This window comes from Drosophila yakuba, unplaced genomic scaffold (assembly GCF_016746365.2).
Source record: "Drosophila yakuba strain Tai18E2 unplaced genomic scaffold, Prin_Dyak_Tai18E2_2.1 Segkk8_quiver_pilon_scaf, whole genome shotgun sequence".
Taxonomy (NCBI): Eukaryota; Metazoa; Arthropoda; class Insecta; order Diptera; family Drosophilidae; genus Drosophila; species Drosophila yakuba.
In genome coordinates, this window is record NW_025048828.1 from 486,165 (window position 1) to 512,524 (window position 26,360).

The window sequence follows — 26,360 nt, forward strand, 5'->3', positions numbered from 1 at the left end:
CAGTTCAGTAAGTATCGAGACGGCTATTAGTTTGCACAACCAGATTCGCCTTTTAAAAGAAGAAATTATTAACATTAAATATGCCATTCAATGGCACGATTAAACGTAGTTAACACACTTGTATTAAATGAAGATGAACTAATTGAAATCGAGAAAATTTTTAAAAGAAATAATATGCCAACCCTATCAATGGAAGAAATAATGGAGTTTTCCGATGTGTCAATTCTACATAATAAAACAACACTTCTGTATATTGTAAAAGTTCCAAACTTAGAAGAAATACAATACCAAGACCTTATTATAAAACCCATAGTAAAAAACAATTCAATCATACACTTAAACTTTCAAGAAATCTTTGTTTACAAAAACATTACCTATGGCATTCCCCAAACTTGTAAAACCGTAGAAAAAAATTGTTAATATAAGTAATTCAAAATGTATACCCAAAGCGCTGTGTAGTTTTAGCAATGCCGACCATGTACCCAAAATAGAAGAAGTCGACGATGGAATCATCCTACTAAACGACTACGATGGAAACGCAACATGGAACAACACAGAACTTCACCTAGAGGGCACCTATCTGGTTCAACTATCAAATGACTCGATAGTTATCGACAACCAGCAGTTCAGCAACTTGGAACCTACAGTCTCGACCCCCGGAGCACCTCTTGTGCAGTTTATGGCCGAAGAAAAGAAAGACTTAAGGTTTTATCTCTTGAAGCATTGGAAGCATTGCACATAAACAACACTGGACAGCTGATGAACTTAAGAACACATTCAACAGTTAACAGCATTACTTTGTTAACGCTCTTTGGGATTGTGCTGGTTCTCATCTGGGTTTGCACATCTATAGCCAACGGAAGAAGAGCAAAACCCTGCAACTAGGTCCCACGCCTGGAATGGAAGCGAAAGTCTCCGCGATTCTCGAACCTACAACCCGCGAGCAATCTTCGACTGAGGCACAGTACCAGCTACCTCAGTTCAACGACATTCCATACTTTTAGAGACAGCTTGAGGACAAGCATAAATTGGAGGGGGAACAACAAAAATGTTTAAATCCAGAACAATGAACCCCAATAAGCAAGCTTCAATCTGCAAGCTCAGCGTCTGCATAATTTCCTGCACACGCCGAGTTGCCAAGCAGAATTCGATAATTTCCTGCACACGCCGAGCTGCCAAGTAGAGTTCAAAGAATCTGATTGGTAACAACTTCCGCTCCCACCAATGCAAGTGATTCCAAGAAGACTGCACTGATTTGACCAGCAAAACATCAGCCGATGTCGTGGCCTATTGGAAAGCTACGGAGCCGACGCCGATCCTCTGCCACCAAGGGCAGCGCAGCTCACAGCTAAAGACTCACAGCTTGCTAGGACAGCTTAGGGTAATTTAGTTGGAAATTGGATTTATACAAATAAAGTCGTTCTTAACTGAACTCCAATTTATTTTATTATTTTTTTACCTTGCTAACCGCAAAGTAATTAACTTATATAATGACATTCAGTACAAATAAGGTGAAAATTTGACCTTTACAAGTACGATCAAACATTCTATTCATACAAAGCACGAAGACCCGATCTATAAAAAACCATATAAGTACCCCCAAGCATTTGATCAAGAAGTAATCAAACAAATTAACGAAATGTTAGAACAAAAAATAATTAGGAAATCGAAATCCCCCTATTGTTGTTACGGCCTGCTGATTTCGATGATTTCCCCTGTGCCCACAGGTCGCACCATAAATTCCACTCGGCAATGGAATCCACAAAACAACAAAGAAACATCAACAGAAACTACAAGTGAAGGACTAATACCGGACGACACGACGCAGATTTGGGCCTTCGATGGAAAGGACCCTGACGCACCCTCCCTACCAAGGATCCGCCTATTTCCCATTTGAGGATCTCCCTGGCATGTGGTTCATCCGCTTCCTCCAGGTTATCGGCTCATCCGTTCGTCTTCCCCCCTAATTATACACTCTAGCAATTCATCGTTATAATCTTTACTTATTTAAATATTCAATTATACTAAATAACATTTTCAATTTTTCCAAAATTTTAGGCTTCCATCGCCCTGGGCCAAAGCAAAGACGATACAAAAAAAAAAAAAAAGACGACGAAAGAGCTGGAGAGGACAACAAAGACGCGAAACTACTGCGCAATTAATAAAATTAATAAACCCTCATTTCACTTCAGAATTCCTGCCTACATGGAGCTCCAAGGAGGATCAGGGGCTGAGACGGGTCAGGTGGTTATTTAAGAAAGGTCCATACTCCTACATAGGATCGGCCTGGTCTTCTCGGAGGTCGTATTCCAAGATTTAGATTTAATTTTGCTTGGACTCGGCGCGATTTAATTGTACATAAGTTACTGGTTACTTATATCATATTTATAATTTTTTTGATCATCGTTTTATGTGCTTTAGGTTTTATCGTCTTTCAAAGAATATTCGTGTGTTTGTTTATGGCATGCTAAATGCCACTAAAATATATAAATAAATAATTACACACAGACGAATATTTTACATAATTTTAACACGGGCACATAAATAAGTTAAATAAATAAATAAATAACGATTAATAAATAAATAGAAATAAATAAATAAATGCGAATAAATAAGGCGGATTAAATAAATAAATAAATAATTATAAATAAATAATTATTCTAATTTTTTTTGGGCGAGCTTCTCCCGGGCGGTTTGGCTTGGTCCTCGGCGGGATTTGAGGTTGGAATCCACCACGGGTTCCAGAAAAGGTCTCCCCGGGTCCAAACTGTGGATATCCCGGGGTCAAGAAAATGCATGTATACCCTCTGCAACCCAGATATATAAATATTATGTCTATGCTCTCTCTGAACGGACTCACATTTATTTTCCACTTCCGGCTGCCGGGTCTTCCTGTTCTGCTTCTGTCCTGCTCCCGTCGATCTCCGGATCGGGTTAAATTATCTTAATTTCCCTATAACAACAATAAAAAAACATCACTAACGTTTCCTCGGAGCTTTCACCTCCGGTAGTCCGACCGCACTCACACGTTTATGTGCGCCACCGATTTTAAAACACGGCCGTTAGATTTAGTTCGCGGCAGCGGGTCGTCTGATTCCCAAATTTTCTCTGGCCCACATGGTAGTCACCTCGCCCTATTTATGGGCTCGGCTCTGCCGGTTCCCTTTCCTATTCTTTTGTTTTCCCCTTTCCCTGTTCATAGGTCGAGAACCGACTTCAAGGCCAATGCCAGTGCTCATTTCCCGTCTTAGTGTGTGTGGATGCACTTCGTCGGTGTTCTCCTCTCTCCACATACCATCCACACTTCCCCTTTCTTGGGTGTGGACGGTAGGGGCGCTCTACATCCATCCCACTTTCCCCTTCTCCTCTTGGGACTGCCAACCTCTCCTTAGGTGCTCATTCCAGACGATATTTCTTTCGCCCGCGGCTATCGATCACCGTCAGAATGCAACACCACGCGAAAATTCGCCAATCGAATAGGGAGGGGAATATTCGCGAGCATTCCACACCAACACGTAAACAAACAAATTATGGAAACAAAAAACTCGGACCCGCTCCGCGGTGTTCACCCGGCGATCGGCCCTTGCTCCTTTGCTCCTGGGTTACCCCAACGTAGGCCACACCCACGGTAAGCATCCTTCTTTGTCCCTATCTTGAGCGTGTCGTTCTTCCCTTACAGCCGCAGGTCTTTCGCATGGTAGATGCCAATAGGTTTCCCCGCCAGGTCCTCCAACTCGAACATGTTGTTCCCGACCGGCCTCCTGATTCGGCATCTCGCGAACTTCCGGGTGAACTTGGCGTTGTAATTCTTCCCGAAACCGCTCAGGGTGAAGTTTCGCCGGAACACTTCTTGGCCTGGTTTCACGTGGAACTCACGGGCGCGCTTGCTGTATTGCCGGCTGCTCCGCTCGTAGGCCTGATGCAAGTGTTGGCTGATACGTTCGCGGATGATGTCTCTCTTGTTCTGCGAGTTCAACGCAACTACCTCATGATCCGTCATTGACCGCAGTTTCCTGGCCAGTTTGTAGCAGCTGCCGTGGAGGTACATCTGCTGCCCGAATACCGCGAAGAACGGCGTGACGCCTGTCGCTTCGTGGACAGAGTTCCTTATCGCGACTTCGATTTCCGGCAGATATGCGTCCCAGTTTCGGTGGTCCTGCTCCAAATATGTCCGGATTGCGGCCAGTACTGTCTGGTTTACCCGCTCTGCAGCGTTGCTTTGCGGCGAGTACACTGCCGTCCGCATATGCTGGACCCCGTACGCCTCCATCATCTCCTAAAAAGCTTTGGCAGTGAACTGCTTCCCATTGTCGGAGTGGATTACCTACGGCACTCCAAACTTGAAAAACACCTCCTGCACCAGGAACTCGATGACGTTGGACGTTGTGGCTTCGTTCATGGCCTTCAGGAATGTGAATTTGGAGAAGTGGTCTGCTACTACAAATATCCAGGCCTTTCCTCGCTTGGATCTTGGATATTTGCCTAAGAAATCTATGTAGAGTTTCTGGAATGGCCTTTCAGTCACCACTTCCTGCCCTATCCCGACCTGTGTGCGGTAATTTGGAGCCTTCAACTCCTTGCATTGAATGCATTGCCCCACAAAGTCTCGGACTTGAGTCGTCATCTGCGGCCCGTAATATTGCCGCTGGAGTCGCTGCAGCGTCTTCCTTACGCCTCCGTGTCCTGACGTCGGTTCGTCGTGGGCCGTCGCGATCAGGCCAGCTGTGAGCGGGGCTGGGATCCACAGCTTCCAAGACCCTCCTTCGACTTCCTCCTCCAATCTGTCGAATCCGCTGCGTTTGAAGACGAGGTTCCCTTCCACTCGGACATCCGGCAGTCGATCCTGATTCTCCAGAATCTCATCCCGAATCTCTTTGTACTCCTCAGATTCGAACTCCGTCGTGGCGAACCCGAGAGCATCGTCGGCATCCAGCTTCAGCTCCTCTACGCATCTGGACAGCGTGTCGGCCACAACGTTTTCGGATCCCTTCCGGTGCGCTATCTGGAAGTCGAAGCTCTGCAACCTGAGTGACCATCGTGCCAGGCGCCCACTAAGGTCTTTCATGGTCATCAGCCACTTCAGACTGGCGTGGTCGGTGATGACCGTGAACTGCATCAGTTCCACGTAGGGCCGGAACTTTTCGATGGCAAGTACGGCTGCCAAGCACTCCTTCTCCGTCACAGAATAATTTATCTGATGTTTGTTTAGCTTTGCGGAGAAGAAGAGGAAGGCAATCGGACGTTCGTTCTTTTCCTCGTCGTATTGGAACAGGACTGCTCCAACTCCATAGTGCGACGCGACGAAGTGTCCCTCCACCGATTATGAACCCGAGGTATTTCAACGCCCTGTAGCAAAATTTTGATTTTTTTAAATCTATCGTCAAATTCGCTTTTTTCAGGCATTCCGCATCATGGCGAACTGGTACAAGGGCCTCACCGCAACCGTAAACGCTGTATATGGACGGCTTTCAGGATCCAACTCCACCTGCCAGAATGCGAATTTCAAGTCGACGCTTGAAATATAGTAGGTCTGCTCGATTCTGGACAGGATTCCCTCGATGCATGGCAGCGGATAAGCATCCTTCACGGTGAGGTTGTTCAGCTTCCGTGCGTCTAAGCAGAACCTATTTTTGTCCGGCCTTCGCACCACTGTCGTGCGGTTACTCCACGGACTCTCGCTGACCTCGATCACGCCCAGCTCCAGCATTTTGTCGACTTCGGCCCACACAATCTCCTGCATTGCTGGCGATTGTGGATAATGCCGATCCTTAAACGGCTCTGCGCCTTCCACGAGCTGGATCCGATGTGTCTCCACCGATGTCTTACCCAGACCGACGTCCTCGAACGCTAGGAACTCTTTCTTTACCGCTTCTAACCGATTTTTGTCTTCTTCTTGCAGGTTCCACTCCTCGATTACAGACTCTTTACCGGCTTTGCCATCCAGCCACGGATTTGTTGCGTCCCACAATTCCTCCACGTTCGCTTTCGGTTTCGTTGCTGGTATCTCTCCGAGGATAGCCGGTGCCAACGCGAATTTCCTCCAGAAATCGATCCCAAGGTATAGCTCTTGCTCCAGGTACGGGCATACGTAAAAGGTAAGTACCTTCTCCACTCCCTTGAATTCTACCGGAACGTGTACTCGACCTATAAGTGACCGGTCTTCTCCCGCCGCAGTCCTCACGATCGACGTGTACTTGTCCATGCGGACCCCGAGCTCCTCTAGCATTTCACGGCTGCCTTTTCCCAGGACATTAATGGACGCGCCTGTATCCAGCAAACCGGAAATGGGCTTGCCATGTATCCGGACCTCGGCAAACACCCTGGGATCACCTCCCATGCCCCGACGAACGGCTTCAACCACGGCACGTCGCGTCTGATGCCTCCGCCGGAATCGTGATCTGGCCTTTAAAAGCCTCCGGCTGACGCTCCGCATCCCGTCTATCTGCTGGTTGGCAAATATTCGGTTCCGAACCTCAAGGTACTTCTGCATCCGTTCCTCCGCTGGTAAGTATCTCAGCTTATTGCTATTCTTAATGACGATTTTATTACTCTCTACTATAGGTTTAATTGTTGGTGGCTTCGGTGGAAGGTTTACTGTCGGTTGGACCTGTACTTCGAGCGCGGGTCTCCCACCTTTCCGGCGCTCGTCCTCCCGTTTCCCGCACATACCGGGCAGTTCGGTGTGATCACCTCTGGCTTCCCGCAGCGGTAGCAGAAGATCTTCCGCTCCGACGATGCGCAGTCACGGAATCCGTGGTCCGGCTGCCCGCAGTTCCAGCAACTAATTCACTGCCTGGAAACTTCCTCGATGTACGGCTCCGGCTCTCCCGCTTCGCCGTCGGATGACTCCATCGCCACTTCCTCCACCTGTCGTCCGCTCGACGGAAACTTGGCCGGCGCGCGGTATGAGGCTCGGCTGTCCCGCTCCCTTCTCATGAAGGCCTCCTCCACTTCGAGGCACTCCTCTCGCAGCTGGTCCACGCTGTACACCCTCAGGGCATAAACAAACCGGGCGACCTCGGCGGTAAGTCCCTTTTTAACTATGCGGATCATTTCCGCCTCCGTTATCGGTGCCAGCAGTCTGTTTCCCAGCCGCCGCATCGCTCGGAAATAATCCTCGACGGACTCGCCTGGCTGTTGCCGTCGATCTTGGAGTGCGAAAACAACAAAGCTAAAAAACGGAAACTCAATTGGACAACAAAGGGGGAAAAAAAAAGAGTGATGCCTAACCGGAGCCAACTTCCACATGCTTTCCAGCGTCTTTCATCTACCTCTGCGATCGAGTTGTATGCCATGGCGAGCTCCATCGGATCCTCTATCTTCTTCCTGGAAGATAGGGCATCGAGGGCGCTCACATATCTACTCTGCTTTATGTCCAGTTGCGCCGCGGATGCGCTTGCCAGTTCTTTGGCCGTCCCGGGTGCATTGCATGGAGAGCCCATGGGCCACCCGGAGACCAGCCATTCCCCTGCGCACATTCGCGCCGCAACCAGCAGAAGACTCTCCTACCGACTCATCCCATTGCGAGTCCTCCGTTCGCCACCAGGCACCGAACGGGTCGCAAAACTAGCTGGCGGTATCCGCCGCTAGCGACATACCCTTCGCTTGGAGGATCTCTACACTTTAGGTGAGTACAACGACAAAATTACTACAAATATGAATAATTACTTTGTGGCTTATTTTTTTCCAGCATCCCAGGTCTTTCCGAGGCGAGCAATTATGTTCGGCTTTTTGGATAGCCGACATAAGCCATCGCACGCGTTCCAACCTGGTCTGCCGGCACCACGTGGATTCCATTCCCCCACTGGATTTTTATTTGTAACTACTTTTCCGCGTATGGGCTCGAATGTCCTTTTTAGAGGACCTTCGCCACCCCATTCCTGGCTTAAGATTGGGGGCCATTATGTTACGGCCTGCTGATTTCGATGGGGCAAGGCCGGCTAGCCAGTCATCAACAGGGCGGATTCTTCCCCTGTGCCCACAGGTCGCACCATAAATTCCACTCGGCATGGAATCCACAAAAACAACAAAGAAACATCAACAGAAACTACAAGTGAAGGACTAATACCGGACGGCACGACGCAGATTTGGGCCTTCGATGGAAAGGACCCTGACGCACCCTCCCTACCAAGGATCCGTCTATTTCCCATTTGAGGATCTCCCTGGCATGTGGTTCATCCGCTTCCTCCAGGTTATCGGCTCATCCGTTCGTCTTCCCCCCCTAATTAATACACTCTAGCAATTCATCGTTATAATCTTTACTTATTTAAATATTCAATTATACTAAATAACATTTTCAATTTTTCCAAAATTTTAGGCTTCCATCGCCCTGGGCCAAAGCAAAGACGCGAAACTACTGCACGGGTATTGACATATAAATATATATAAATTAATAAAATTAATAAACCCTCATTTCACTTCAGAATTCCTGCCTACATGGAGCTCCAAGGAGGATCAGGGGCTGAGACGGGTCAGGTGGTTATTTACGAAAGGTCCATACTCCTACACAGGATCGGCCTGGTCTTTTCGGAGTTCGTATTCCAAGATTTAGATTTAATTTTGCTTGGACTCGGCGCGATTTAATTGTACATAAGTTACTGGTTATTTATATCATATTTATAATTTTTTTGATCATCGTTTTACGTGCTTTAGGTTTTATCGTCTTTCAAAGAAATATTCGTGTGTTTGTTTATGGCATGCTAAACGCCACTAAAATATATAAATAAATAATTACACACAGACGAATATTTTACATAATTTTAACACGGGCACATAAATAAGTTAAATAAATAAATAAATAACGATTAATAAATAAATAGAAATAAATAAATAAATGCGAATAAATAAGGCGGATTAAATAAATAAATAAATAATTATAAATAAATAATTATTCTAATTTTTTTCTGGCCGAGCTTCTCCCGGGCGGTTTGGCTTGGTCCTCGGCGGGATTTGAGGTTGGAATCCACCACGGGTTCCAGAAAAGGTCTCCCCGGGTCCAAACTGTGGATATCCCGGGGTCAAGAAAATGCATGTATACCCTCTGCAACCCAGATATATAAATATTATGTCTATGCTCTCTCTGAACGGACTCACATTTATTTTCCACTTCCGGCTGCCGGGTCTTGCTGTTCTGCTTCTGTCCTGCTCCCGTCGATTTCCGGATCGGGTTAAATTATCTTAATTTCCCTATAACAACAATAAAAAAAACATCACTAACGTTTCCTCGGAGCTTTCACCTCCGGTAGTCCGACCGCACTCACACGTTTATGTGCGCCACCGATTTTAAAACACGGCCGTTAGATTTAGTTCGCGGCAGCGGGTCGTCTGATTCCCAAATTTTCTCTGGCCCACATGGCGGTCACCTCGCCCTATTTATGGGCTCGGCTCTGCCGGTTCCCTTTCCTATTCTTTTGTTTTCTCCTTTCCCTTCACATAGGTCGAGAACCGACTTCAAGGCCAATGCCAGTGCTCATTTCCCGTCTTAGTGTGTGTGGATGCACTTCGTCGGTGTTCTCCTCTCTCCACATCCACACTTCCCCTTTCTTGGGTGTGGACGGTAGGGGGCGCTCTACATCCATCCCACTTTCCCCTTCTCCTCTTGGGACTGCCAACCTCGCCTTAGGTGCTCATTCCAGACGATATTTCTTTCACCCGCGGCTATCGATCACCGTCAGAATGCAACATTGTTCTCCAATTTGGATCGTCCCAAAGAAAAGCGATGCTTCTGGGAAACCAAAATTTCGATTAGTCATAGACTATCGTAGTCTCAACGAGATAACCATTGACGACAAATTCCCTATTCCTGTAATGGATGAAATATTAGACAAGCTTGGACGCTGTCAATATTTCACAACCATTGATCTAGCTAAAGGTTTCCATCAAATCCAAATGGACCAACAATCAATACCCAAAACAGCATTCTCAACAAAACATGGACATTATGAATATATTCGTATGCCCTTTGGTCTGAAAAATGCACCAGAAACATTTCAACGCTGCATGAACGATTGTTCAAACGATTTTTTAGAAGATTTAATTTATAAAGATTGTTTAGTTTACTTAGATGACATTATCATTTATTCCACTTCATTGGAGGAACATATAATGTCATTAAAAAGGGTATTTAATAAGCTACGATCAGCTTATTTTGAATTGCAACTCGATAAATGTGAATTTCTGAAGAAAGAAACAGAATTTTTGGTCACATTATCTCGACAGAAGGTTTAAAACCAAACCCTAACAAAATAAATGCAATTGTTAATTTCCCTATTCCTAAAACCACAAAAGGAATAAAATCATTCCTTGGACTATGCGTATTTTATCGTAAATTCATTCCAAATTTTGCAAAAATAGCAAAACCTATGACTCTCGAATTAAAAAAAGGAGCAGTAACTAACACAAAAGATAATGATTATATGTCCGCTTTCAAAAAACTAAAAGTACTCATCACGTCCGATCCAATCCTAATATATCCCAACTTCGAAAATAATTTTCACTGACAACAGATGCGAGTAATATAGCCATAGGTGCTGTATTATCCCAAGACACAGTTGCAATTTGACTTTCAGACAGACAAGACGTGTGTACGGAAAGTTTCTTGCTTGCTTCTTATCTAAAACCAATCGCTTGCTTCTTATCGCAAACCATTCTTCAAAACAAAACAAAGCAAAGCTTAAAGCATAACATAACAAAATAAAACTAATCACCGTTACGATGGGGACCGTTGATCCCCCTGATAAGACAAAATCAATGTCTGAACCCAAGTTTTTGATTATGAAACGAACTGATGACAGTTCAATGGCAAACATCTCTCCGTTTTTAATAAAGAAAACGATTGATTTCACTTGCAACGGCGAAGTTTTGATGGCCAAAAAAACACGAGACGGAAATTTGTTGATCAAAACTAAAAATTTGCTACAAGCCTTAAAATTGAAGAAACTCCAACTTTTGGGATCATTCCCAGTGGAGGTTCGTGAACATTCTACCCTCAATGCTTCAAAAGGAGTCATATATTCCAATGATCTACGCTGCCTACCCGAAAACGTAATTAAAGATGAACTGGCAACCCAAAACGTCATTGAAGTCAAAAAAATTTTAAAGAAGGTTAACAACGAATTGGAAGAAACTGGATTGATCATATTAACGTTTGGCTCACACATAACACCTGAAAATATCAAAATTGGATATGAAGTGGTCAAAGTACGCACTTTTATACCTGCCCCACTCCGCTGCAATAATTGCTTCCGATTTGGACACATCACCACGCTCTGTCGCAACAAAAAGTCATGTATAAATTGTGCCAAGGAATACCACATGGACCCTAACACCAAAGAACTTTGCAACTTCAATAAATGTTGTGTAAACTGCAAGGATCTGAACCTACCCGACACCAACCACTCATCAGTCTTTAGAAGATGCCCCATCTTCGTGAAACATCAGGAAATACAAGCCATTAAGACGCTCGAAAAGGTGGACATTAAAAAGGCTATCTCCATCTATAACTCGAGACACCCACACGATGGATCATTGTACTCCAGCGTGGCCAAAACAAACTCCACTGACTATAACAACCATCCCCAAAATAACGCGGCGCCCAATCACTCAACAACCACACGTAAGATACTTTCCTACGAGGAATTAGCAGGAAACAACGAGGAATCCAAAACTTCAAATATAATCCTATCACATTCCACTAACAAACTTCCCACCAGCCCAAGTCCATCAGTTAAAATCCTTCCAAAAAATATTTCTAATCGACTTAAGTCACAACTTAAATCAAAAGATAAGAAACAACAAAAAACAAACAATGTAATAGATCTTAAAATTAGTCATAAGGAAAAAATTCCTGATTTGTCATCTTCAGATGAACAAATGGATCTCTCAAATTTAGAAGACGAAATTAATTAACCAATGCTGCAACCGATCCGAGAGGTCCTCCCCTGCGGCCTACCAATCGCTTTACAACATGTGGAGGGATTGGTGGGGCGGGGGGAGGACATTTCAGTTGCAGCAATTTTCACTGTAGTTTGTGTCTGATTGCGCACTGTTGCTGCCAGACACCAACAAATCATATTTTAGTTTTATCTCTGTACTTTTCACAATAATCCCTAGCCTATAAAAATGTCTTTGAAAGTTATACAGTGGAATATCAATGGTTTCAACAACAACTACAGTGAACTCCAAACCTTAATAACAAAGCACAAACCACATATATTAACTCTCCAAGAAACTCACATCTTAGCACATAATCTACACCCCATCCCAATCAACTATGCCATGATAACTCTGAACTCTTCTCCATCTTATGGTGGGGTAGCGATCCTCATTCACAAATCAATCGAATATCGAGAAATAACCCTTAGATCCGACTTTGATGCTATCTGCGTGGAAATCTGTTCTAAGACAAAACTCCAAATTATTTCAACTTACATACAACCAAAAGCTAATTTTACTCTCAACAACCTATACTCAGTGCTTAACATCGCTAACAATATGCCGACCTTAATAACTGGAGATTTTAATTGCTGGCATAAAAGATGGGGCTCCCCTGTAAATAACAGGAAAGGAATTACACTGGAAAAATGGATTGCCCAGTCTAACCTAATTATCCTCAACGACGGTAGCCCAACACATTTAAGCACTCATAACACATTGACTCATATAGACCTTAGCATATGTACTCCCGAACTTGCAATAGAAACAAACTGGACAATCGAAACGGACTTCTTTGGTAGCGACCACTTGCCCATTCTAAACAATATATTTAATAGAGCTCAAATCCAAAAACCAACACACAGGCCATTTTTCAAAACAAATTCAGCGAATTGGGACTTATATACACTTCTTTGCATTAGTCACAACTCTTCCTTACCCATAAGCTCGAATATAAATCAGGAAGCAGCCAATCTTAGTAAAATTATTTTAAGAAGTGCACATAAAAGCATCCCAAAGTCCACGCCAAAAACTTCGCACACTGTACCTTGGTGGAATAAGGAACTAGAGAAACTCCGAAAAAGTAAAAACAAGGCTTGGCAATTACTTAAAAGAAATATTACTACCGAAAATATTATTGACTATAAGAGAAAAAATGCACTATTTAGACGTATGCACAAAGAGGCCAAAAAAGAATCTACATCCAAATTCACAGAAGAAATCAATCCTCTTACCCCAATACCAAAAATTTGGAACAATATACGCCGTCTCTGCGGCTTAAATACTTTGAAAGGCTTACACTGCATTAAAAGTATAAACTCTACTGACAACATCACTCAGCCTCAGGACATTGCGGAGCTATTCTGCCAAAACTGGTCTTTACAATCAAACAACTCAAACTTTACCAACTCGTTTACGACAAACAAAAGTAGAATTTTGGCAGATGATCTGTCATATGCTCCAGGAAAGGCTGCTTTGCCAATAGAGAACGAAATAAACTTTATCGAATTTTCTTCGGCCCTTAATTCCTTAAAAGGAAACACTCCAGGCCTAGATCGAATAAATTATTCCATGATTAAGGCACTTCCCAGAGAAATTAAAAACAGAGTTATAAACTTATATAACGCAATACTGGGTGATGTAATACCACAACAATACAAGCTCAGCCTCATTATACCCATATTGAAACCAAATAATGAAAAAACAATGATCTCATCATATCGACCTATTTCGCTGAACTCATGCTTAGCAAAACTTCTTGACAAAATTGTAGCTAAAAGACTATGGTGGTTTATTACTTCTAACAAACTTCTACACAATAGTCAAGTTGGTTTTAGGAAAGGAAAATCTGTTATGGATTGTCTACTTTTTATAGACCATATTATAACCAAATCCTTAGCCACAAAAAACCACATATCAATTGTATCACTTGACTTCTCCAAGGCGTTTGAAAAAATTGGCATTCACGCCGTAATAGATCAACTTATTAAATGGGGGGTTGGCCCACACATTCTTATTTACGTCAGGAATTTTATGACAAACAGAAAAATAATTGTTAAAGTGGGTAAATCATACTCAAAATCACTTCCATTGGATAATGGCATCCCCCAAGGGTCACCACTCTCTGTGGTTCTGTTTGTTATTGCTTACCAAAAACTTACAGAAACCATTGCTTTATACAAAGAAATATACATAAGTGCATACGCCGACGACTTTAATCTTCTAATTAAGTTAGACAAAACTAAAAATACTACGATAAACCTAGATTCCTTATTTTGCAATATTTCGGATTGGTGCAACTACTCTGGCGGCAGCCTATCTCCCGCCAAATGCAAGCATATGCACATTTGTAACAAACAAAATTGTATTTGCAATGTATCTACCAGCCAAGTCCACATTCCCAATGTTTCTTCATTGAAACTGTTGGGTGTTACATTCAATAGGAAACACAAGTGGAACCCACATATTGATGATCTCACAACATGTCTTTCAAAACGCCTCGATATCATCAAGTGTCTTGCAAGCACAAAGTTTAGCTGCAGTACACTTACATTAGTATCAATTGTTAAGTCCATTATTATTTCAAAATTGGATTATGCTCTGCCATTGTATGGATCGGCTGCACCAAGCAGTCTGAAAAAAATTAAGTCCATTTTAAATACAGCAGTTAGGATAGCCTTGGGAGCATTTCGAACTACACCATCGTCTAACATTCTATTTGAAGCAAACATCACACCCCTTGATATCAGAACAGAGTATCTAACTACAAATCTCTTCCAACTCGTACTTAGCAGTTCAGACTCACCACTTCATAACATAATTAAGAACTATAGGCAACCAAAACCAGAGAAAAAACATTCTGTTTTAGACAAAGTTCTTAAACTTAATAAATCCTTTAACATTATTTTAAGACCTCCAAAAAAACTCAAACACAAAGACCCACCTTGGGCCCTTAACTCAAGTACCATCAACACGACACTCAGTAAACTCAATAAAAACACAACACCTCCAGAAGTCTACCGAAAACAATTCCTTCAACTTAAGTCAGAGCAAAGTAATAAAACATCATTCGTATATACAGATGGATCTCAAATGAACGAATCTACAGGCTATGCGATAACTTCAGAAACTGAAGTTTTTAAAATGGGGTTACTTCCAACATACTCTACCGTATTTTCTTCGGAATTAATAGCGATACACGAAGCAATTTTACTACTTAAAACCAGACGAGGTAAATTTATGATTTGTTCCGACTCTCTCTCATCCCTTAATGCAATTAAAAATGTAAACAACAATACATATTACGTAGTCGAAATAAGAAACTTATTAATAAGATTTTTTCCAAAATTTACCCTTCTGTGGGTTCCCAGCCACATTAATATAACAGGAAATGAGCTTGCTGATAAATCAGCAAAAGACTCTAGACTCTTTCCATTAACATACACACAAAACAACAATAATACAGACTTAAAGAATCACATAAAAAAATTTTATTTTACAAACCAACTAAATAGGTTCACCGATACATCCACTTGGTACAAATCAATCAATTTACATAAAATGAATATAAAGAACTATCTGAACTATAAGGATAAATTAATGATACCTCGCAAAGATGAGATTAAGTTGATTCGCATCCGACTGGGACACACGAATTTAACACATGCACACTATATGAATAAAAATGCCTCTGCCTTATGTCCTTTTTGTAACATGAACAACTCGATTACCCTCGAACATTTGCTTACTTTTTGTCCCACCTTTAATCAAATCAGATTAAAATATTTTTCTCAATCTTCATTAAAATCTTTAGTAACAAACCCAACATCTGACAACATAAGAACCATTATAAAATATTTAAAAGAATGTAACATATATCATATAATATAAAATAAATTAAGATTCATAAGATTAATCATAGTTGTAGAATTTTATATTAACAATATAAATAATATTCATACCATCCTGTAAATATGTAAAAAAAAAAAAAAACAGACAAATGTACATTAGCCGAAGGCCTCAGTAGCCATGGCTCCAAAAACTGTTCACTTAAACTTTCAAGCTTAAGTCAACTCTTCAAATAAATAAATATCCCAAGAACATAAGCCCATCTGTTATGCAAGCAGAACTTTAAATGAACATGAACTTAACTATTCGGCAATAGAAAAAGAGCTATTAGCTATAGTATGGGCAACAAAATATTTCAGGTCCTACCTATTCGGGAGAAAGTTCGACATATTAAGCGATCATAGGCCACTTGTATGGTTAAGTAACATAAAAGACCCCAATATGAAACTACAGAGATGGAAGATAAAACATAACGAATACGATTATAAGATTCAATATCTACCCGGTAAAGAAAACCACGTCGCTGACGCTCTATCTAGAGTCCAAATACAAGAAAACTTCTTAGGAGAAGATGACCCAGTTTCCGTTCCCACAGCAGCTACTGTGCATAGTGCACCAGAAGACAACCAAAGTCACATCGCAATAACAGAAAGACCTCTTAACTATTATAACAGACAATTCGAATTCATAAAAGACAATTTTGATGACGTCCAGATAATAAAATATTTCCATAAAATCAGAAAAAAATCAGTCAAATAAAGAAATGACTGATACCATTGAATATTCAAATCATAAGCCCCGACAGTTTCACTATAACTATGAAAACCAGTAATAAACTAATAGACATTCAAACATACGCCCAATTCAAAGAAATCATTCTCAAAACACACTAAGAACTATTACACCCTGGTATAGAGAAACTCACGCTTCAGTTCAAAGAATTCTTTTATTACCCTGATTATCAAAAACTTATCCAAAATATCATAAACAAATGTGAAATCTGTAACATCGCCAAAACGGAACATAGAAACACAAAATTAACTCATGAAATAACTCACTTGGCGCCCCCACCTAATCGCCAAACGACACCAGGCCGACCTGCGCCTCAAGCAACTCCATTGGCTCATCGGGAAAAGGTCCAAACTTAGGGAGAACCTAAAACTCCTCCTGTACAAGGCCATCCTGAAGCCAATTTGGACTTATGGGATTCAATTGTGGGGCACTGCAAGCGTCTCTAACCGAATCCGCATACAGCGCTTTCAAAACAAGTGCCTAAGGCTAATCTCTGACGCTCACCCATACCACGAGAACTCGACAATCCATAAGGAGCTAGGAATACCGTGGGTAGCAGAGGAAATCTCCCGATTCAGTGCGAGATACGCCAAGCGTCTAGACAACCACCCAAACCATCTGGCTATCAACCTCCTGGACAATAGTGAAACCACCAGGCGCCTCCAGAGGAAACACCCGCTTGATCTCCCCCACTTATAAACCACTACAATGAACCCCCGACCTATCTACAACTTTGTAATCCCTTAAGTTAATGTCCCCCCCACCCAAACATTTAATTATTGTCCACATGGACAGATTTTAAATTAAAAAAAAAAAAAAAAAAAAAAAAAAAATGAAATAACTCCAGAAACTTTCAATCCCAGAGACAAGTATGTCATGGATTTTTACTTAATAAACAATAAACAATTCCTATCATGTATTGACATTTATTCTAAATACGCCTCCCTGATGGAAATAAACAGTAGAGATTGGCTTGAAGCTAAAAGAGCTATTTTACGCATATTCAACGATATGGGTAAACCCACAGAAATAAAAGCCGACAAAGACTCCGCTTTCATGTGCGCTGCAATTAAACTCTGGTTAGAATCATGACATGACTTCAGTATAGATACCAACTTTAGAGAATCCCCTCTAGTTAGATCAAAAACAACTAACCCATTCAAAAAGACGGGAAATTTAAGACAAATAGATGATAAACATTTCAAAGAAACAAATAGAGGTAGAAAGATAATACACTATAAATCCAAGTTTAAAAAGAAAAAGAAAATTAATAGGAGTAAATATAATAACGATAATTCCAGGCCTACTCCTGAGCATGATAATCATGTTATGCCTCCCATCGACAATTAACACACAATATCTAGAAGTAACTGGATGGGGCATCCAGTCCAAAAACGGTTACCTAATCTTTCAAACCGGATCAATAGACTTACCAATAAACCATTAATATCATTACTTATCCATTAACTTAACTAAAACCGAAAATACTCATGAAGAACTTATTAAACAAACTCAACCTTTTAATAACTTACCACAAATTCAGTATCTAGTAGAAAAACTAAACAGAGAAATGAAAGGTATAAGAATTGTAAAACGCAGTAAACGCGGTATTGTTAACTTCATAGGAACAATTTACAAATACTTATTCGGTACTTTAGATCAAGAAGATAAAGAAGAATTACAACAACAAATAGCCGACATATCTAAAAATAATGTACAAATAAGCGAACTCAACCATGTAATAGAAGTCATTAATCAAGGAATCGAACTGACTAATCAATTAAATCATAATTTTGAAGGAGAACAAATGATAGCTTTAATAATTTTCAACTTACAACAATTCACTGAATATATTGAAGACATAGAGCTTGATTTGCAATTGACACGCTTAGGTATCTTTAACCCAAAACTTTTAAAACACGATTCGTTAATCCACGTCAATTCTGAAAAACTTCTTAATATCAAAACTTCAGCCTGGCTTAAATCTGATACAAACGAAATCCCACATTCCAAGAGACATAATCAAAACAGCAGTTTTTGAAATAATCCCATACCCAGATGAAAAAAGTAACATACTAACCGAACCAATACATGACAAATATTTTTCACACAATAATCAAACTTACACAGCAAGTTCTCAAAGCTTAGTTATAAATAAATGTATAACTGGTATACTAAACCAGGTCCCAACACAATGTAGATACAGTAAAACACATTCTGATTTCGAAATAAAATATGTAGATATGTAATATAATTACAACTTGGAACCTTCCCAAGACTATCCTAAGCCAAAATTGTATCAATAGAGAAACTATAATAGAAGGCAATAACATGATAAAAGCATTTAATTGTTCTGTTCAACTAGAAGAAATATTAATTACCAACACAATGTTAGACTATACTCAAACTATCTATTTAAATAATAATGTAACAAAACTCGAACCACTCGAATACATTCAAACAAAAGAAATAATCGAACAACACAATCAGACGAATAATATATTTCAAATAATAACACTTACAACATTAATCATAATTGTTATAATTGCATTATTGTACACTATCTACAAATATAAGACTATACCCCAAAAATTAATTGTAAAATTCAAAAATCAAACTCTAAAAAACGAAAATATTACAAGTTCTGAATCAAACAATATTGTACCCCCCAATACCCCTGTATTGTACCCTAATCTTAACGCCTGAGGACAGGCTTTTTTCTTAAGGGTGGGGAAGTAACATATCCATTCTACACCCACAACTCCCCAACTCACACTTTCACATTAATGTCTAAGTACAACACCACACATACTATTGTAACAACTCACACGCACACATTAATGTCTAAGAACAAAATGTAATCAAAGATCGAGAGCCCTTCGATTAAGCTTAGCTGTCATTTACGCACAGCATCATATTCCAAAGTCTAGACTCTGTGGCGAGCCAACGTCGTCCCCTAAACATTCGATCACTTGGCGAAGCCAACTGAAATAACAAATCGTAAACATTTGACCACTTGGCGAGGCCAACTGAAATAACAAATACTTCCGCCCACGCAATGGTCTCAGGATTCTCCAATTACTCCTATTTTTCGGGAGCTTCTCTCTCATATTTAAACTACACTCTTAAGCTTTCCCAATCTGCCTATATAAACGCAAACATGTCCCCATAAGGCAGTTCAGTTCTGGGTACGCTATCAGCCCATTTCAACATCGAAATCAATTGTCCAACTAAGTGATAATCCAAAGGCTCTAGTTCTTCCTCTATTGGAATAAATAAAACGTTTAATAATATATCACAAACGCTCGGACTGAAAACGTAAATATATATATAATTGCATTTGGGTTGGGTTTGCAGTTGTTTTTCTTTTTTTATCCTGTTTTTGGCAGGCATTCAAAAATGCTATATTCTGTTCATTGTGTTGACCATAATTTGCCGGCATTTGCGGATTCGAAATGCACGATCTTTTCTAACGCATGATGGTCTGGATTTATGTCTTTTCTAGTTTCAGTATCAGTATCAATGCTGCTCGCCAAATTTCTTGTCCTGGCGGTAGTCTATTACTTGAATTGATGGTGTGTTCGGATTGTTTGCCGCCGATCTTGAAACTTTCTATCTTCTAGTTTGAAATGAGGGTCTTCCTTGACGATGTGTCCTTTAGCGTTCATCCTGCTATTCCAGTCCCGGATTTTCTACTCCCTCCTGGGTCCTGAGGTGTCCAACCTTCTTGAATCCCAGAATATTGTTATTCAATGTCCGTTTCAACTGAAAAAATTGCACAATTACTAGAGTAAAATTTCCATTTCAACGGTTGTGGCCTTTGGATTGTTTATTTGACAGTCGTTAATTGTCGAACTGCATTTTCTTTGTTGATAGTCAGTATGACTTTAACAAGCTAGTTGCGCCCTTATGATTCGGATTCTTGACTGTTTGATTTGTGAACTGTTATGATCTTATAAAAAGTTACCTAATGAGAAATAATTTTTAATTATATTATTTTATTTATATACCGATCGATACTAATACATGATGTATCGATAGTGAATTAACGAGTATATCTATTTTAAATATTTTGTAACAACACACCCCGAAACTGTATGTAGAGTTTTTATAATTTTCTAATCTTAGGATCGGGGCACTATTGATCTAACGTAAAAGTTAAAAAAAATATTAAATTTATTAAGTTATATACCTATCCTTTAGCGTACAGTGTATAATTTTGTAGACCTTATGTAAAAAAAGAAAGATTTGGAAACGAAGTAATTTTAAACAAACTTTTATTTGCGAATATGTATACATATATCATACCTTTTATTATACCTTATAAGCTACATATGTACGTTTTGGGGTGTAAGACAAATATTGGTCAATCCACTCTTCTATTACGGGTATATTTTGTTTACTCCAATAAATTTCATCTTTGATATTTCGAAGTGATCTTTCTATAATGTGTTGTGCACTGCCAAAATGTCCATAATGCTTATCGTAAAAAATTTTCACCATATCGTAGCCTTCTTGTGTACAAAACATTTCCGTTGCAGATGAAATAAGCTTTCTCCAAATATTTGTGTTATTATAAAACCTTGAAAGAAATGTAATATGCTTAGTTAAAAATACGATTTACAAAATTAGCAATATAAAAAATTGTGGACAGCAGTCCACGCATTAGGTTACTGCTACTATATACATGAAGAATTTAAAATCTGCTGTTGTCCGATTTTTACGACTAATACCTAATTTAAAAGGCAGTACATTGGTTCATGGAAAGGTAAAGACAAAGTACAATTTTCAAAAAAGGGAACCACTTTTAAAAACAGCTGCTAATTTAGCGGGAAACATACATATATAAGAAGCTTAATTTCCTAAGCCCAAAAGACATAACCATAGAGAAACTGTATAGCCCTTTTACGTCGTCATAATAGTGCCCTTGTCCTGGATGGCCCGGGGGAGGGGCATCCGATATTCAAGCACTAGAAGCTAAGCAGTCGCTTGATCGTAAAACGATCGGGCAATGTGTGTGCGAAATGGATTGTCGCGGGTAACGCAATTCGATCCACTTTCGTTAACTTTATATAAAAAACAAAAGAGGCCCGAACAGAATATTTCTGCCCATAACACAAACAACTACCGAAGTTCAGTCACCTGAGCCTATGAAGTTAGGCTCCCCTAGACAGCATAAACAACCCTTCTTTGGAAGCAGTGAACCTACAATATCAAGGCCGAGAGTATTTGGGGTCATAAAAGATTTGGTTCCACACGCATGACAGGTCAAAGACGTCAGAGATTGCAAAATATCAAGCAACAGGCTGACGATAAAAATGACCTATCGTCAAAAAGGTGACGAGTCTGACGACGATAATAATCAGGTAAATTGTTTAGGGACCGCTGAATGTTTAATGAACCGTTTTGGGAAAACATCTGCGTTCTTTCTTTTTGACGCGTTGACACCCTTCGATGGTATAAAAGGACTTGACTTGACCTAATTTGGGAGCAAAGGTGGACGCAGAGAAAGGTACAATAAATTATGGTTCTGTTTCTTACAGTTGCGACAATGTACATTTTACTAACGTAAATGACATTGCCGTAGAATCTTTAAAAGTTGAATTTCGAAGCATGATCACAAACAGATCTACGGCCGTTTCAGCCTTTAACAAGACACTGCCATTTAAGAATTCTGTTGTTGCCACAATTCGCAGAAGCGATGTTATACCGGCTATACTCCAAACTATACCCGCATCCCATGGGTTTTTCTGAGTTTGTGAAGAGAGAAATCACAGATTTATTGCAGAAAGGCATTATTAGAACTTCAAGGTCGACGCCCAATAACCCAACAAGGGTTAACGAAAAAACCATCGCTGGCAAGTACCATATGCCAAACAATCCCATGATACTAGCAAATTAAGGAAAAGCCAAATACTTTACAACGTTATATTTAAAGTCCGGCTATCACCAGATATACTTGGCCGAGCATGACCTCGACTTTCTCGGTAAATGGCGCAAAGTACGAGTTTTGTTGATTACCGTTCGGTTTGAAGAATGCGGGAAGCATCTTCCAAAGAGCGATTGACAACGTCGTACGAAAACAAATTAGCAAGTCATGCTACGCTTACGTAGATGACGTTTTTATTTTTTTGTTGTAGCCTATTATTTAAAAAGCCTATGTTATGCCAAGATAAAGGTGTTCAATGAAAAAACACATATTGTTACCAATGGGGGTGCAAAATCCGACAGAGAATAAGTAAAAGCCTTAAAGAAATACCTAAAACCGACAAATTTTAATGAGCTAAGGTAATTTTTAGGTCTAGCCAGTTACTACCGTTGTTTCGTTAAAGACTTCGCGGCGATCGCGAGGCCTTTGACAAGCTTGCCGAAAGGCTCTTTCAGCAAACACATGTCTAAGAAAAATTGACGTTGGTGACTTGCAGTAAGATGCATTCAGCTTACCTGATTTCAGGAAGCCATTCGATCTAACAACGGATGCTTCCGCGAACGGTTACCCAGAACCCTCGAAGAAAGCGAGGGTGCCACGAATGAAAGAGAATTATTAGCCATAGTGTGGGCTTTAGGCAAGTTGCAGCAATACCTGTACGGCACTCGCGATATCAACATTTACACAGACCATCAGCCTTTGACATTCGCGGTGTCCGATCAGAATCCAAATCCGAAGATAAAAAAATGGAAAGCGTATATGGACGACCATAACGCAAAAATCCATTACAAACCGGGTAAAGATAATCATGTGGCCGACGCTCTTTCCAGGCATAATATTAACGTCTTAGTCAGACGCGGCGACTATTTACAGCAAACTGAGCTACACGCTCGAAGGGACAAACCAACCATTACTGTAACCAACTGCTTCAGAAATAAAATTGTTATAGAAAAAGCACGTTTCCAACTAAGACGAAGCTTGGTGTTGTTTCATAGCAAAACTCGCCATATTATCAATTTCGCCGGCCAAAGTAGCATTTTAAAAATGCTCAAAGGAGTCATAAACCCCGAGGCCGTAAATGCGATACACTGCGACCGACCCACCCTGTCAGCTTAAAACATGACTTAATTGCTCATTTTCGGTCTACACAGTTTCGCTATTGTAAGAATGTTGTAATGGACGTAACCAATAGAAACGAACAGTTAGAAATTATCACAGCAGAACACAATCGTGCACACAGAGCGGCTCATGAAAATAAAAATGCGCAACCTAGCAAAGGAAGTGGTTGCAAATTGCAGAATATTCACCAACGCCAAATATGACAGGCACCAAAAAAAAGGAGCTCGGTAGCTACAAAGCTACACCGGCGAAATGTTGCACATTGACATCTTCTCAACCGATAGGAAGCAATTCTTAACATGCGTTGACAAGTTCTTAAAGATTGTAGTACAACTAGTGCAGTCCAGAACAATAGTGGACATCATAGGGCCCTTGCTTGAACTCGTAAACTTGTTTCCTAAATACAGAAGAATATATTGCGACCATGGGGCCGCCTTCAATTCTGAAACTATAAACTCTTTACTGAAAAACAGCTACCACATTGGGAACGCGGCCCCGGTTCATAGCTCGTAAAACGGTCAAGTAGAGCGGTTACACAGCACCTTGACAACATTCACCAGGTGTCTTAAGCTAGACATAAAATTGCGATATTGTAGAATTATTCTTGAGGGCAACGGTATAATATAACAAGACCTTACACTCGCACACTCAGGAGAAATCGGTAAAGATCCTCCACTCGGGTTCAATAACACACATCGAAAGATGTAACCCAACTAGACGAAACCGTGCTTTTATGGTAGTTATTCGTCAAAAACAATAAAAGGTTAGATACCTCCATTATGCACGGAACAAAAAGTACAGACAAACCTGGGAACGTCTGTTTTTATTAAGGGGAGGGTGGTCCATAAGGACAACCTGAAATAGATCCCCCCACTTCTAATTTGCTAGTGAGCCATATTTTGTAATAGTAAACCAGATTTAAGCTAAAACACCGTGGTTTCATGCTACGTTTGGATTGTAGGTTCGCCCTTACAACGCTCATCACCCTAGCAGTGGCAAATGCACGGATTACCGGCTTTTCTTACGCCAACCACATCCCACTCGTAGAAGGAGATGTGCTGGTGTTTTAACAACGTGACTGATTGAGGCGCTCAAGCAACCTTTCCGACCATTCATTAGTATGAAAAATGAGACAGAAAAATTCCGAGTCTTTTCCGCAGTTGCACGTACGCAAATTACTAGATGTTGATACAGATCATCCTTAAAACAGGCATCCTCAACAAGCACCTCTTCAATGCAAGCAGACGCTGCAACAGCAGCAGGCGATCCAATCAGTTGGGCAACCGCAAGGTTCATTCCAACCACAAAATTGTGTACCTATTGCGTTGCAGAAACCCGTTGCGTTTTATTCGAGTTCATCCGCTCCGCCGCCATCGATCGCGATAAGGCCGGGAGGCGACGAGCATGCGTCAGGCGAGATCGGCCATCCACCATACATGAAAGGGCATCCGGAAGTATTTTTTCCCCTACTGGAGTCGCAATTCGCAAGTCTCCGCATAACGGTGGGCGAAACGAAAGTGCCGGGAGAGTACTTGGAGACCATCATGTACATTCTGCGAAATCCGCCGCCTACTGAAAGGTATGAAGCAAATAAGGCCAAAATTATTGCCGAACACATGCTTTAACTCAGTCCCAGTTCGGACAGTTGTTTCGGTCGCTGGACCTTCGAGACAGCAAGCCGTCTGTATTGCTGCGCCGCATGCGCGAACTGGAAATGACGCCCTGAAAGCCATGTGGCTTGAGCGATTACCCGAGGGCTTGCGATGATGGCTGACAGGACCTGGGAGTATGCGCACCCCACTAACAACGCGGTCGCCGCATCTGCTCCGATTTCAACCCATAGCTCGTCAGCACAGCACGGATCTGTGGAGCAGAAATTGACAGACTTGAGAGCGATGATAGCCGAGCTCGGAACGCGCCCAGAACATCAGAGCCGTAGTCAAACCAGAAGCTACAAGCCCGCCTCTCGTGGAAATAGCAGCAGTCGATCAAAGTCCCGTGACGATCGCTTTTGTTTCTACCACAATCGGTTCGGTGAAAAAACGAGGAAATGATCGCCTTGCAAGTGGCCAGCGGGAAACTAACCGCCACTTCGCAAGAGGCACATTGCGACAGAGGGCCAGCCCGTATTTGCAAAGCTCCGCCGTCTGAATGGTGAGATTTTAGTTACCGCCAAAAACGAATTTTCACTAATGATCAAAGCAGGAATATGCCGACCGAGCAGAAGCAGCTGGGCATCGCCATTACATATGGTGAAGAAAAAGAACGGCGAATGGCGACCTTGTGTTGACTATCGTCGGTTGAACGCGATCACTGTTCCTGACCGATATCCGCTCCCACATGTCCACGACATCAACCAGGTGTTCGCTGGCAAGTCCATATTCTCCACTATCGATCTGGTCAGTGCCCAGTGTCAGATGCCTCTCGCGCCGGAAGATCGGAAGAAGACCACCATCATAACACCATTCGGACTCTTCGAGTTTAATGTAATGACATTTGGCCTCCGGATTGCATCGCAAACGTTTCAGCGGCACATAAACAACATCCTTGGCGATCTTGATTTAGTGGCTGTGTACATCGACGACATTTGTATGGCTTCGGCAAGTGAAGCTCAGCACCGTCAGCACCTCAAAATTGTTTTTGTTCGCCTGCAGCAAGCCAACCTACATATTAACATGGCTAAGAGTGTGTTCGGAAAGACTGACGTAACATTTCTGGAAAACTCTATCAGGCCCTCCGG

General features: G+C 41.3%; 2 protein-coding genes across 5 annotated transcripts in view; both read right to left on the reverse strand.

Moving 5' to 3' along the window:
* Positions 1 to 3,673: 3,673 nt before the first annotated feature.
* LOC122319693 lies at positions 3,674 to 4,273 on the reverse strand. Its single transcript, XM_043207288.1, has one exon. It carries the CDS (start codon positions 4,271 to 4,273, stop codon positions 3,674 to 3,676), a length of 600 nt encoding a protein of 199 aa, XP_043063223.1.
* A 16,559-nt stretch (positions 4,274 to 20,832) lies between these two features.
* LOC26535568 (aminopeptidase N) overlaps positions 20,833 to 26,360 on the reverse strand; it is a 254,635-nt gene continuing 249,107 nt past the window's right edge. For all 4 annotated transcript variants that reach the window (XM_039377401.1, XM_039377403.1, XM_039377400.1 and 1 more), the window contains one exon: positions 20,833 to 21,154. In XM_039377401.1, the coding sequence (XP_039233335.1) occupies positions 20,887 to 21,154 (268 nt within the window). In that variant the 3' untranslated portion in view covers positions 20,833 to 20,886. The remainder of the gene's footprint in view (positions 21,155 to 26,360) is intronic.

Bases quoted from the DNA above. Each gene is read 5' to 3' on its own strand.
- LOC122319693 (XM_043207288.1), bottom strand. From the start codon at position 4,273: ATGATGGAGGCGTACGGGGTCCAGCATATGCGGACGGCAGTGTACTCG.